Here is a 13,620-nt window from a genome sequence, read left to right on the forward strand (position 1 = left end):
CCTCCTCAATCTCTATGCCCTCGTCGTGCCCTTTCTCTCACCTCTGACCTCTCCCGAAATTTCTACTACCACTCCAACGAAGGACGACTTCTCTCAGAGCTCCAAATTTCTCTCTCTCTCTCTCCCGTTTTTACAATGTCAACTTCTCTCTCTTTCCCAGGTAAGCTCAAACCTAACCCAGCCACCTCTCCCTCCTCTATATATCTAGATCTCCCCTAGAAACTCGTTAAATTTCTTTTTTTAATCTTTTTATTTGAAAATCTGGAGCAGATTCTCGTAGCAAATGGAAGAAGAGGAAGAAAGATACTACTCTCGGAAGCAACAGCAAGAGGCAGAGACCCGAAGATGAAGACGACGACGAAGAAGAAGACGACGATGTCGACGCTGACGAAGACGAAGATCTTCACCCCATCAACACTGCCCGCCCCACCACCGGCGCCCCCGCTTCCGCGGCGCCCGATTCCGGCCACGACACTCGGGAAAGCGAGGTCCTTTCTGACGGAGGAGTCCGGATTTCGGACTTCCCGGCCGTGATCAAGCACACTGTGAACCGCCCACATTCGTCGGTGCTTGCAATCGTTGATGCCGAGCATGCCCTTCAATTTTCAGACAACCGAGCTCAGCAAAACTCTTACTTTTTCGAGAATATATCTCATGGACAGCTTCAGGCGTTATCGGCCGCTCTTTCTGACAGCCCGTCTCTAGCCCAGTCGGATCAGGACAGAGATGGCTCTTCATCGGCCTATGTCTGTACTCCCCCGCAAATAATGGAAGGTCGGGGCGTCGTCAAGCGGTTCGGGAACAATCGGGTACTCATTGTTCCGATGCATGCGGGTATGTGATTCGATTTCTAACCTGATTTTTCTCTGTTTGCGGCCTCAGTTTTGCTTAGTTGGGTCTTGAAATTCTCTTTTGCAGATTGGTTTTCGCCGAATTCCGTGCACAGGTTGGAGAGACAGGTGGTGCCGCATTTTTTCTCCGGAAAGTCTGTGGAGCACACACCGGAAAAGTACATGGAATGCCGGAACCGTATTGTTGCTAAATACATGGGGAATCCGGAGAAAAGGTTATCTTTGAATGATTGCCAAGGGCTGGGTGTTAGCATTGAAATGCATGACTTGAACCGGATTGTTCGGTTTCTGGACCACTGGGGAATCATTAATTACAGTGCGGCAACGACGAATCATGAGCCTAGGATTAGTGGGCAGTACCTGAGAGAGGAACCCAATGGGGAGCTGCATGTCCCGTCGCCTGCATTGAGGTCTATTGACAGTTTGATCCACTTTGACAAACCCAAGAGTCGGTTAAAGCCTTCAGATGTTTCTTCATCACCATCTTGTCCTGGTGATGAATTCTCTGATTTGGACCGCAGAATTCGGGAGCTCTTATCCGAGAACCACTGCTATTGCTGTTCTCGGCCCTTGCCTCGTGTGTACTATCAGTCACAGAAGGAGGTAACTTCGTCGCCCTCCTCCTGAACGTTTTCTTCTTTCTGGTTTCTCATCTTCCTCTTTTCGTTCGTGTTCATCGTTAACCTTTTGGATTTCATGGTTTTAGTCATATGAACGTAGATGCAATGATGGTGAGTGTGGTTATTTTGCAAAGCTGTCAGATATGATTGAAATATTTGAGCCCATGTGTCTAACTAAATTCTATAACTTGGCAAAAAGAAATCTCTCTCTCTCTCTCTCTCTCTCTCTCTAGATGGGGGTTGTAGAACAAATCTTAATAAACTCAGTTACTATTCTATATATCAACCAAAGGCTAACCTATGAAGAAACCTCACATAATGAACAACATAATATGATCAAGTAAGCTTCTTTCCGTGTTAGTTATTGGTAAATGAAGTACCCGCAAGGGGAAGTGTAATTATTCTAGCTGAAAATTTAACATATCTCTCATCAATTTGTGTTGATCAACCCAATTCTGGAAGAAATGGCAATGGTACCAAACACAACCTAAGCTCATTAGATATCTTGTTTGACCTGGTGTATGATGCGTTGGACATTTTATTACACCATTTGTACACCCTCCATTTTTTATGGGGGATACTGGATAATGATGATAGCTGTTTTCTATGGCATCCAGGCTTGACATGTTTGAGAGACATGCTTAATTAGAGGATCATAGTCAGTGCAATATCCAAGAATTGCACCTAAAACCTTTTTGATGTGAACACTGAAAAGATGGTTAGTGTAGCCCTGTCTCTCTAAGAAGTTTCTGGAGGCAATTTTTCTTTGGTAAATAAAATTTTAAATCATGCTTACTGCTTGAATCTTGATGTGAAATCTGAAATGAATTCTAATATAGTATGAAATCTTAAGTTGCTGTGATGTTTCTTTGGTTTCCACTTGTGTGAGTAATCAACACCTTGCCAAGCAGGTTGATGTGCTACTTTGTTTGGATTGCTTCCATGAAGGGAGATTTGTTATTGGTCACTCAAGCATGGATTTCATAAGGGTGGATTCCATGAGAGAATTATGTGATATCGATGGGGATAGTTGGACTGACCAGGAAACACTTCTACTGTTGGAGGCATTGGAAATCTACAATGATAACTGGAATGAAATTGCAGAACACGTTGGCACCAAGTCAAAAGCACAGTGTATCCTCCATTTTGTTCGTCTGCCCATGGAGGATGGTCTGTTGGAGAATATTGAAGTTCCGAGCAAATCTGTTTCAGCTAATGTGCCAAACATAGCTGATGGTGAAAGACAGTATGCAAATTCTAATGGTGATTCTCAGGATATTTTTGCACTTTTGGTTCCATTATTTTCATAGTTATAAGTAACTATATGTTTTCTGCAGAGTTAGGATCATGTATTTCCCTTTTGTTAATTATAAGCTTTTTTTTTTTCCAGGGCATTCTATTGCAAACCTTGATTCAGAAAGCAGACTACCATTCGCTTCTGCCAGCAATCCTCTTATGTCCCTGGTAGGTTATTATTTCTGCAAGTTCCGTATTTCTATTGTTATTTTCTTTTCTCTGTCACTAATACTTGCAATATTAACTCCTTTTATTTGATTTACATTATATAATCTCTAGTTTATATTCTGTATATTTATGTTTGATAAACCAATAGTTGGATGCGTGGCTCAGTGCATCTTCAGAGGGATTTTGATAACTAGCTTCATATAGTCAAGCTCTTCCTTTCATCAAGCTCTTCCTTTGACTATCACATCTAAGTATATAGTGCAAAGGGGACCCTATTCTGTATATTTTATGTTTGATAAACCAATAGTTGGATGTGTAGCAGGTGCCTCACTCTCGTAGGCGTTGAGGTGAGGGAAGTTGATGCTGTAGCATCTTGTGCTGGGAACATTTAGCATGTGAACATTACTTTACAGATAAAACCAGCCCACTAAGATATCTTTACAGATCAATGCCTGGCCCCGGGCATCCCCATACCAAATGATCCCTAACAGCCCCTGCCCTAGCCAAAGAGTCATCTATAGAATTTGCACTTCTAAGCACACAATTGAATGAACCGTTCAATCTGTTACTTAGAAATTGCACTTGTCTAATCAAGGGCCTGATTCTGTAGCTGATGTATAACTGTCTGACAGTCTACCTCTACTTCAACATCTTCATCCCATGCATACACATTAACCTAAACCTTGGGTCCTGTAGGGCCTGCAAATCTAAGTAAAATGGTGCTGTTATGATCACTAATTACTCTCCATACTCCTGAAATCCCCAAATAACGAAAGCTACAACCATCAAAATTAAATTTTAATTTTCTCATGACTGGAACAGTCCAACAAACCAACCTACGTTGCTTCACAATTTGGTATTGGGCTACCTTGTGCCATCCTCTTATCATTGAGAGTGACCCCTTTGAATCTTTACTTACTATAGCTTATTTGGCAACACCATTGTCGCATCTTTGATTTCCTCTATGTTTGAGGCTTTATCATAAAAAAATTGTGTTTCTTTCACACCCCACAACACTACTGTCCATATGCATTGCCATATTTTTCTTCAAGTTTTACATGCCATCAAGTCAGTGTTGAAGAGTCCTATAACTTCTGTTGGAGCAACCCAACTGTATTCAGAGCACCCAAGAAGTAATTCCATAACTTAGTAGCAAAATGGCAATGTAAGAAGAGGTGGTTAGTTTTATCCCCATTCCTGAAGTATAGGACACAGACATGAGGGGAGAGAAACTTCACCTTAGGTGTGACAGGACCAAACCAAGGAGCTTTGACGGGAAAGGGATTAACACTAATAAAGTTGTGCAAGGTCTTAAAAAGGAGCCAAAAAAGTATTTTCCACTCATGCATCTAGCGAATCACCATTTTAGATTCTTCTTGAATCTGAGTTCTCTTCATCCCTGAGGCAAAGCCCACTTTCAAATCTTGCATTAGGGTTACACGTTCCACTTCAAGTGAGAAAAGTGAGTCCCCAATCCCTGTCACCTATTGTTCATGAGAATATTTTTTTCTTGGAAAAAGGTAAAGTAATTTTATTCAAGAAAGAGAAATTACAGCAACTCCCAGACCAAAATAAAGGTCTAGAAGCAAATCAAGTTACAGACTCCACCAAAACTGAGAATTAAACAAATGAGGCAAATTCAGGTGCTTAAAGTCCTGAGTAACAGACACCCAAGACATCAGCTTACCCACACCTCTCTGTACTAGCTCTTCTAGACTTTTATTGGTCCTGACTTCTGAGAATATCAAGAGAATCTAACACGTACTCTCCATTACTTTACCGGGGAGTCCAGAATGTTGTCTTCAAGAATGAACATCTCATTTCAGATGGATTCCAATATTAGCAAACTTCCTTACAGAGACTCATTGTTTTTAAGAGATTTTAATCTGGGACAGTATTTCTTTCTTGTATATTTTATTTTCTTATTAAGATCCTATTATTTTAGTCATAGAATCACTTTGAATCTGTTAAAATCTCTTGAATTTCTTTATGAAAAACTGCATACCAAGTATAGGTGTCAATTAAGAAAGGAAGAGGAGAGAAGGATGCAAGAAATGTAGAAGAGGGTTATCTGTTTTATTTATAAAAGAAGGTAAGGTTGAGTCTGGCATTGCAAATAGATAACATGGACAGGACTACTAGGTGCTTACTCTAAGAAGATGGTTATAACTATTTCATGCCCCAAAATCTGCCTAAAAGAATGTAGCAATGCCATATCTTTTGGAAATCCAGTGTCATCTGGCATGGGTGGAGTGTTCAGATATGAGCGGGAAAATGCTACTCTTAGATGTATAATTCCTGTTTACTATTATTAATAAATTGATTTTTTTTTTGTTGCTGATAAAAAAATGCTACTCTAAAGTTATTTCAGAGTGGTCATTGGCCAGATAATGTCAAAGAGTTGATTGTCCATGGGCACTTCTAAACTGCATATGAGAAGCAAAGTTATTTGTGGCCAGGCCGAATGTCTCAGTCAGATGGACTATGACCTTGCTGAATCCCTTGCCAAGGAAGGAGCAGGAAGGAATGCCTTGGGAGTGGGCCAGTGAGGGATCCAGGTACAGGGGCTCAGCCAATAGGGATGCAAAGTGATCAGGTCGAAATTGGATAGGGGTATATCCAAATTTGATTCGACAAGAAATTCACTGTATTTGAATTGTTAGATATTCTAGTTGCCCTATTCAAAATTGATTCAATAAGGCTAATGGATATCCAGTTCGAATTTGATTCAATTCAAGTTAAAGAGCAAGAAAAAACAATTTCAGCTACCCCTGTTAATCCTTCAAAAATCTTTCAAGTCATCAAGTGAAGAAGGAAAAGCAGACTTACCCAGTGTTCTAAAATATCGTGTATATATACCGCTACGAGCAAATCACTGTTCTTCATCTACCAAAAACCAGATACACAAAATCAGGTCTGCACAATTGCAAAGGGAGAGAGATGGGTTGGAAGATTGTCGTCGTGTCAGTAATCCTACTTCTGAATGCGGCATCAACTTCTTCTCAGAGTTTGGCGAAGCCTGGTTGCCAAGAAAAATGTGGAGAAGTGAACATCCCATATCCCTTTGGAGTTGGAAATAATGATTCAGACTGTTTCAGAGACTCAAATTTCCACTTAGATTGTGACCATTCATCTGGCGATCCAGTGCTTCTTGATTCTGGTGGAGGAAACATACCCTACGTGAATATCTCGTTAGAAGGCCAATCCACTGTCTATATCCGGATTGCTATCGACTGTTACAATGAGTCTGGGAGAATCTCTGACAGACCACCAAAAGTACCGATCACACTGGCAAAAATATCCAGCCTCTCGAGCACCCGAAACAAATTCACGGCGATCGGTTGTGACACCGGGGCCTACATGTCGAGTTCGTCATCATCAGGTTATTCTTTTGGGAGCGGTTGCATCTCATTTTGTACAAGCGTCGAAACTCTGATTAATGGCTCCTGTTCTGGCATTGGATGCTGCCAGACTTCCATTCCAAATGGTCTTCATACCTTTGACGTCAGCCTCTCCAGCTTTTACGACCACAACTACTCGTTGGGCTTCAATCCCTGCAGCTACGCCTTCCTGGCTGACCAAGACTGGTTGAATAACTTCAATTTCTCCTCATCCTACCTCAGAGATCTCCCTGAGAAACTCCCAATCCGTTACGACGGAGCTACTGTAACTCCAGTGGTGCTGGACTGGGTAATCCCCGACGACAACTGCACCTATGCAATAAAGAATCGGACGAGCTACGCATGTGGAGACAACACCTATTGCTCCGATTCCTCCAACCCCACCGGCGGCTATAATTGTCACTGTAAGCAAGGTTACCGGGGGAACCCTTATCTACCCCAAGGATGCCAAGGTGATGATGGCGACCTCTCTTAATAATTTGTTGTTTTCACAATTCATTTCACCCTACTGAGAATTAATAACTTCCATTCATGGCTGGTTTTGCATGTAGACATTGATGAATGCAAGGAAGACAATAACTGCACACGTGTGCACAAATGAAAGTTACAAATGTTCGTGCCCCAAGGGGACTCACGGAGACGGCTTCAAGGGAGGATCTGGTACTGCTTGCATTAAAAACCAAAGCCGAGTGATTGAGATTGCTTTAGGTAATATTAATTAATGTGTATGTGCATTTGCACGTGGCAGTATCTTTAAGACAACTATTTATAATTCATGGACAGTTTCTAAACGGTTATAACTTATAAGTGGGTAGTTTCTGAACAGTTATGAGCGGGTAGTTTCTGATGTGAGAATAAAAGCCATATATGCCCTCTTTATGCCAGTTGTGTGCTTAGACAAAAAGGGTAGAAAACATCCAAGAATATTCTAGAAAAAAGGGGAATTCGCTCATTATAGGTAGTATAGATTTTCATCCATGTTTGTATTTTTATTATTTGATTGTGATGTCATAGGTTCAACTATTTGATCTGTTGGAAAAATAAAATGAGTTGTTGACTTACCACTTTGGAGGGAAAATGTTTCTATTTTGAAATTGTTTGTTTTTTAATTGAAACACATGGTTAGGGGTATCAATGGGACCAGATTTGGTTTTGACCCAGTCCGAATCAAAATCAATTTGAATGACAATCCAATAAGGCATATTGAATTGGACCAGTGCTGACTTAATGGTCCAAAGTGTTTATTGGATTGGATTGGATCTAGTCCATCTGTAATGGATTTATATTGAATTTGGTCAAATTGAACCAGCAATATCTAGTCCACTGACAAAAGATATATAATTGGAGTACGGGTGTCAAAGGACCAAATTTGGGTTTGGGTTAGACCCAATCTAAAATACACCCAGTTTAAACAGATTCAACAGTCCAAACATTGAATTGGGCCAGTCCATAACGATCCAAAGTATTCATCAAATTGGATTAGATTGATCCATTTGTAATAGATTCATAGTGGACCAAATTGGATTGGATCAATATGCGGCCCTACACATGGCCAATCAATAGGCCCCTCTTTGTTGGTCTAGATTGTCATTTAAAAAGCTCCACGCTTGACCTGAATTCCTATACATAAATTAAATAATATTATAATTTTTACTTATCTATAAATTGGTTTGTTTATATGCAGTTGGAGGATCCTGCGTGTTGTTGTTCGTTATCATTGGTGTTACATGGAGCTGCTGGGTTTTTCAAAAACGTAAACTCAAACAGAAATTCTTCCAAGAAAATGGAGGTGTATTTTTAAATCAATTACTTGCTTTGCATGGAGACGATAGAGAGAGAAAGTTAAGGATATTTACTTCAGAGGAACTTATGAAAGCAACTAACAATTACAATGAGAGCCGAATCGTTGGTAAAGGAGGTTATGGCACGGTTTACAAAGGGACATTACCAGACGGGAGAGATATTTCCATTAAAATATCCAAAGAGACAAACAAGATCCAAGTTAAAGAATTCATAAATGAGATTGTCATTCTTGCTCGTCTCAATCACGAAAATGTGGTGAAGCTATTACGCTGTTGTTTAGAAACCCCTGTTCCAATTTTAGTTTATGAGTTTATTACAAGGGGGACCTTGTTTCACCGAATCCATGGCGATGGGAGACAAAAGTTTGTGCTCTCATGGGAGGATCGATTAAGAATAGTGGCAGAAACTGCAGGAGCACTTGCATATCTACATTCAGCAGGTGATCCGCCAATCATTCATGGAGATGTCAAGTCTATGAACATACTATTAGATGATAAATTCACTGCAAAAGTATCAGATTTTGGTGTTTCAAGATTGGTCCCCTTGAATCAAATGCAGTTATCTACCCTTGTACAAGGAACTTTTGGGTACATAGATCCAGAATATATGCAAACAAGGCAGTTAATTGACAAGAGTGATGTTTATAGCTTTGGTGCAGTTCTTGTGGAGCTATTAACAGGAAAGAAGATTTATTCTGATGACAGGCCTGAAGAACAAAAAAATATGGCGAAGTATTTTGTTTTGTCAATGAAACAAAACCGTCTCTTTGATGTCCTAGAAGATGAAGTGATGCATGGAGGAAATCATACACAACTTCAAGGAGTTGCTGATCTTGCAGAACAATGCCTACGATTGAACGGGGAAGAGAGACCAACAATGAAAGAAGTTGCTGTGGAGTTAGACTACTTACGAGGACGTGGAGTTGGTAAGCACTCATGGGTGAAAGAGAACTATGATGAAGAATCTGTGCACTTGTTGGTTGAATCTTCTTTGGACTCTCAAATTGAAAGTTCTACTAGGGGAGTTGACAGCTTAAAGAATCAAGTTATATTATCCCTAGATGGTGCGAGATAATTTGCTATAGTACTTTGGATCTACTACACCACCGTTTTCCTCAATTTTCTCCTATACTTCCATTCAATTTGATATATATAACTCAATTTTTAATATATATTTAAAGGAATGTTTTAAGAAGCAATCTTGAAATTCAACAACTTTTCGCTGAAGGCTCAGTTTGGAAGGAGTATGAATACAAATATGGGTATGTTGGACAATTTAATGCCTCTTTTTAGAGAATTCTAATAAAGGGGGTCTACTTGCAACTATGTTATAAAGTTCAGGGGAGGTGATTGCACTCATCAAACTTGAGGGGGGGTTTCAGCAATTTACCCTTATTTTAATTTTATTTTCCTTATATATATATATATATATATATAATTTCACCAATTAGCTGAATTATTCTAACTAATTTTCACAATAATTATTTTAAATTTTTGAGTTTAGATATTATTATTTTTTATTTTCAATAATTTCAGATTTCAAAACAATATTTAAAACTGGCCTAGTCCAGTTTTATTAATTAGTAATAAATTAATTACATGGATTTCTTAAAAATTATAAAATTAGAAAATAATAATTACTGACAATAATTAAAATAAGCAATTTCAATAACTATTAAAAATTTTTAGAAAATTTCAATAATTATTTTGAAAATTTAGGTCTCAAAATAATTAGTGCTCATCTTTCTGTTTTTACCCTTTCCCTAAAAAATATACAATAGTTAATAGCATAATAATTACTTTTTATAGTAATTACATTAATCTCTAAAAATGTGAAAATTTGAAAAATCAGAATTATTGTAATTTTTACTAAATACTGAAAATAATTACTGACATAATATTTTAAATTAAGCAATAATGTTTTATTATTAAAAAAAAAACTAATAATAATAATAATAATAATATTATTATTATTATTATTATTATTATTATTATCCTTGTATTGTCAGTCAATGCGTTTCTCATTTTTTATGTGTTTTATCCATTTTTATATTTTTATTACTTGATTGTGTTGTCTAGATTCACCTATTTGATGTGGATGATTAACCTGTTGATCCACCGATTGGAAGAAAAATGGTTCTATTTTAGAATTGTTTTTATGCATTGGTTGAAACACATGGGCCATGGCCAATCAATAGGCACGCCTGTTTTTGATGGTCTGGATTGTCATGTAGAAAAGCTCCACGTTTGACCTTGATTAGGCATTCTAATTCGAGTTCACATCTCCACACCTTACAAGGGGCCGCCCCACAACGCCCTACAACACATCCCCACCATGTATCATTGGGAGATGTTTCCAATACACAGTGGGATGTGCTATGGGGCAGCCCCTTGGGGGGAGGAGATGTGATCTGGCCTAATTCATATGCATATATAATTTTATCTTATCTGTAAATTGGTTTGTTTATATGTAGTTGGAGGATCATGCGTGTTGTTGTTCGTTATCATTGGTGTAACATGGAGCTGTTGGGTTTTACAAAAACGTAAACTCAAACAGAAATTCTTCCAAGAAAATGGAGGTGTATTTTTAAAACAATTACTTGCTTTGCATGAAGACGATATAGAAAGAAAATTAAAGATATTTACCTCAGAGGAACTTAGAAAGGCAACTAACAATTACAATGAGAGCCAAATCGTTGGTAAAGGAGGTTATGGCACAGTTTACAAAGGGACATTACCAGAAGAGAGAGATATTGCCATTAAAATATCCAAAGAGACAAACAAGATCCAAGTTAAAGAATTCATAAATGAGATTGTCATTCTTGCTCGTCTCAATCACGAAAATGTGGTGAAGCTATTAGGCTATTGTTTAGCAACCCCAGTTCCAATTTTAGTTTATGAGTTTATTACAAGGGGGACCTTGTTTCACCGAATCCATGGCAATGGGAGACAAAAGTTTGTGTTTTCATGGGAGGATCGATTAAGAATAGTGGCAGAAACTGCAGGAGCACTTGCATATCTGCATTCAGCAGGAGATCCGCCAATCGTTCATGGAGATGTCAAGTCTATGAACATACTCTTAGATGATAAATTCACTGCAAAAGTATCAGATTTTGGTGCTTCAAGATTGGTCCCCGTGAATCAAATGCAGTCATCTACATTTGTACAAGGAACTTTTGGGTACATAGATCCAGAATATATGCAAACAAGGCAGTTAACTGACAAGAGTGATGTTTATAGCTTTGGTGCAGTCTTTGTGGAGCTATTAACGGGAAAGAAGATTTATTCTAATGACAGGCCTGAAGAACGAAAAATATAGCAAAGTATTTTGTTTTATCAATGAAACAGAACCGTCTCTTTAATATTCTAAAGGATGAAGTGATGCATGGAGTAAATCGTACGCAGCTTCAAGGAGTTGCGGAGATTGCAGAGCAATGCCTACGATTGAACGGGCAAGAAAAACCAACAATGAGAGAAGTTGTTGTAGCTTTAAACTACTTAAGAGGACGAGGAGATGGTAATCACCCATGGATGAGAGAGAACCCTGAAGAAACCATGCACTTGTTGGCTGAATCTTCCTCAGACCTTCAAGTCGAAACCTCCATGGGGAATGACAGCTTAGAGAATCATGTTATATTATCTCAAGATGATGGGAGATAATTGTGTAGGAGTTTCCATCTCCTACACCGTTTTCCTAAACTTCCTCCTCCACTTCCATTTAGTGATGTATTCATCCATTTGAAACTTCACATGTGATGGGACATTTGTCACACAGTAAATAATGGAAGTGCAGAAGAATAGTGTATGGAAAAAAGGTATAGGAAATCTGGGTTATTAATGCCCACATCTCCATTTCAACAAATAAAGCATTGGGGAAGTGTAGGGTTAGTGTTGTGTATTTTTCCTTGTGCATATTTATCCTTTTTATTTATGTTGTGTTTTCTTCTTGTTAGTGTTGTGTGTTTTTCCTTTTGCATATTTATCTTTTTATTTATGTTGTGTTTTCTTCTTTTCAGTTCTGTTTTAATTTTTATGTACCGTTCTCCTTTTCAGTGTTTGTATGATTCGTGCATATTCTCCATTTCAACAAATAAGTGATCAGTTTGTACGTCCACCCATATTGGGCTTACTTAACCCATTAGAAAGCCCAAATAACAAATATGCTTACATAAATAACAAATTAACCCAAAGCACATAATTTGCTCTGTCCATTGTCAGCTTGAATATTTGATTCGTTTTTGGTCAATTTCGGGTCAATGCATTTGAATATTTGATTTGTCCTAGTATGGCGATGTCTTTGACAGGTGGACCTCCGGTGAGAAATTGCTTAAAACCAACTCTTGTTAGTTGACATGACATAAATTTGATAAGTTTTTGGTCAATTTCGTCTGAAATCTTTTTTAACCGTTTGATTTTTTATTAGAGGATGGCAAAGGGAATGGTATGACCATGAAAACATGTAATATCTGGGAAACAACCAATGAGGAAATAAAAAATACTATTTTGTTCTTTACCTCAGATCCAAATGTTATTTGTCGACGCTCATGATTGTCCATTTGGAAGATACGGCCCAAAACAGCCTAAAGGTCTCGTGGGCCCTGGCCCAAGAACCTGGCTTTCGCTTAGGGAAGGGGAGTTATGAAATGATAATTTTACTTTTACCCATTTCATATTATTGGATAGGGTATTTTCATCCTCTCTAATCCGTGGAAATAATGTGTCCAATCAATCTATAGATCTAGATCATCGAAGGGGTCCTCTCTTTAGTGGGGTACCAAACAACCAATTCCATCCATATTTTGTTTAATCCATTGATCCTAGTGAATGACTTTAGTTAATGGCATAGGTTTGCTGATTTGGTTGGTATCTCATTTGAATGGGCTAAATTAGTTGAAATATCAATATATGATTTTGAATAGTTGAGACTAATCGACTTATCAATATATAATTTTGAATGGTCGTTATCTCGATATTTTAATTGATTATGCAAGATTGGTTCAAGTGTTGGTACATTGCTTGGATGGCTAAGATCATTCAAAATGAAAATAGGTTCTAAGCCATCCTAGTCAATTTAAACCATTATAAACTATCCAACTAATATACCAAATCAGCCCAAAATTAGGGGCATCAAAGTAGTATCTCAGAGGGCTAAATGTGGAAAAAATTGTTCAGGGGATTAAGCTTATGTTTGGTTTAATTCTCATTCTTTTTCATTCTTAACTAGGATGAAATTCTAAAATAAATAAGAATGGGTAAAAATACGAAGAATGAGAAAATATTGCTATGAAGTAAACACTTTTTTTTTCCTAAAAATGAATTCTTTTCAGACTAATAAGTGTCCTATGTAAAAGTACTTTTTTAAAGTGCTTTTGTTTAAAAGTACTTTTATAAAATTGTCTTCATAAAAGTACTTCCACAGTAGTGCATTAGTAAACATCTATGGAAGCAGTTTTGTAGGCATATTTTCCTCAAAGATTGAAAA

The 13,620-nt window shown here is 38.0% G+C and overlaps 4 protein-coding genes across 6 annotated transcripts; all 4 read left to right on the forward strand.

Moving 5' to 3' along the window:
* Positions 1-9,378, forward strand: LOC148851911 (SWI/SNF complex subunit SWI3C-like). Of its 3 annotated transcripts, none has more exons than XM_088943156.1 (7): positions 1-160; positions 271-834; positions 919-1,454; positions 2,383-2,734; positions 2,862-2,935; positions 5,298-6,788; positions 6,888-7,430. In XM_088943156.1, exons 1-6 carry the CDS (start codon positions 136-138, stop codon positions 5,358-5,360), a joined length of 1,614 nt encoding a protein of 537 aa, XP_088799282.1. In that variant the 5' UTR covers positions 1-135; the 3' UTR covers positions 5,361-6,788; positions 6,888-7,430. The 3 variants fall into 3 exon arrangements, with proteins under 3 accessions (XP_088799282.1, XP_088799283.1, XP_088799284.1); XM_088943157.1 differs by having other exon boundaries at positions 5,323-6,788; XM_088943158.1 differs by lacking the exons at positions 1-160; positions 271-834; positions 919-1,454; positions 2,383-2,734; positions 2,862-2,935 and adding an exon at positions 8,021-9,378 and having other exon boundaries at positions 5,357-6,788; positions 6,888-7,044.
* Positions 5,876-6,811, forward strand: LOC148851912 (wall-associated receptor kinase 2-like). The gene has a single exon (XM_088945717.1). The coding sequence runs from the start codon at positions 5,876-5,878 to the stop codon at positions 6,809-6,811; it is 936 nt and encodes a 311-aa protein (XP_088801843.1).
* Positions 9,379-9,396: 18 nt separating the features above from the next.
* On the forward strand, positions 9,397-11,457 carry LOC148851913 (wall-associated receptor kinase 17-like). Its single transcript, XM_088945718.1, has 2 exons — positions 9,397-9,400; positions 10,613-11,457. The coding sequence occupies exons 1-2, from the start codon at positions 9,397-9,399 to the stop codon at positions 11,455-11,457; spliced, it is 849 nt and encodes a 282-aa protein (XP_088801844.1).
* A 20-nt stretch (positions 11,458-11,477) lies between these two features.
* LOC148851914 (putative wall-associated receptor kinase-like 16) lies at positions 11,478-11,798 on the forward strand. Its single transcript, XM_088945719.1, has one exon. It carries the CDS (start codon positions 11,478-11,480, stop codon positions 11,796-11,798), a length of 321 nt encoding a protein of 106 aa, XP_088801845.1.
* Positions 11,799-13,620: the final 1,822 nt, after the last annotated feature.

This window comes from Nelumbo lutea, chromosome 5, assembly GCF_056320005.1.
Source record: "Nelumbo lutea isolate HS-2025 chromosome 5, American lotus-T2T, whole genome shotgun sequence".
Lineage (NCBI taxonomy): Eukaryota > Viridiplantae > Streptophyta > Magnoliopsida > Proteales > Nelumbonaceae > Nelumbo > Nelumbo lutea.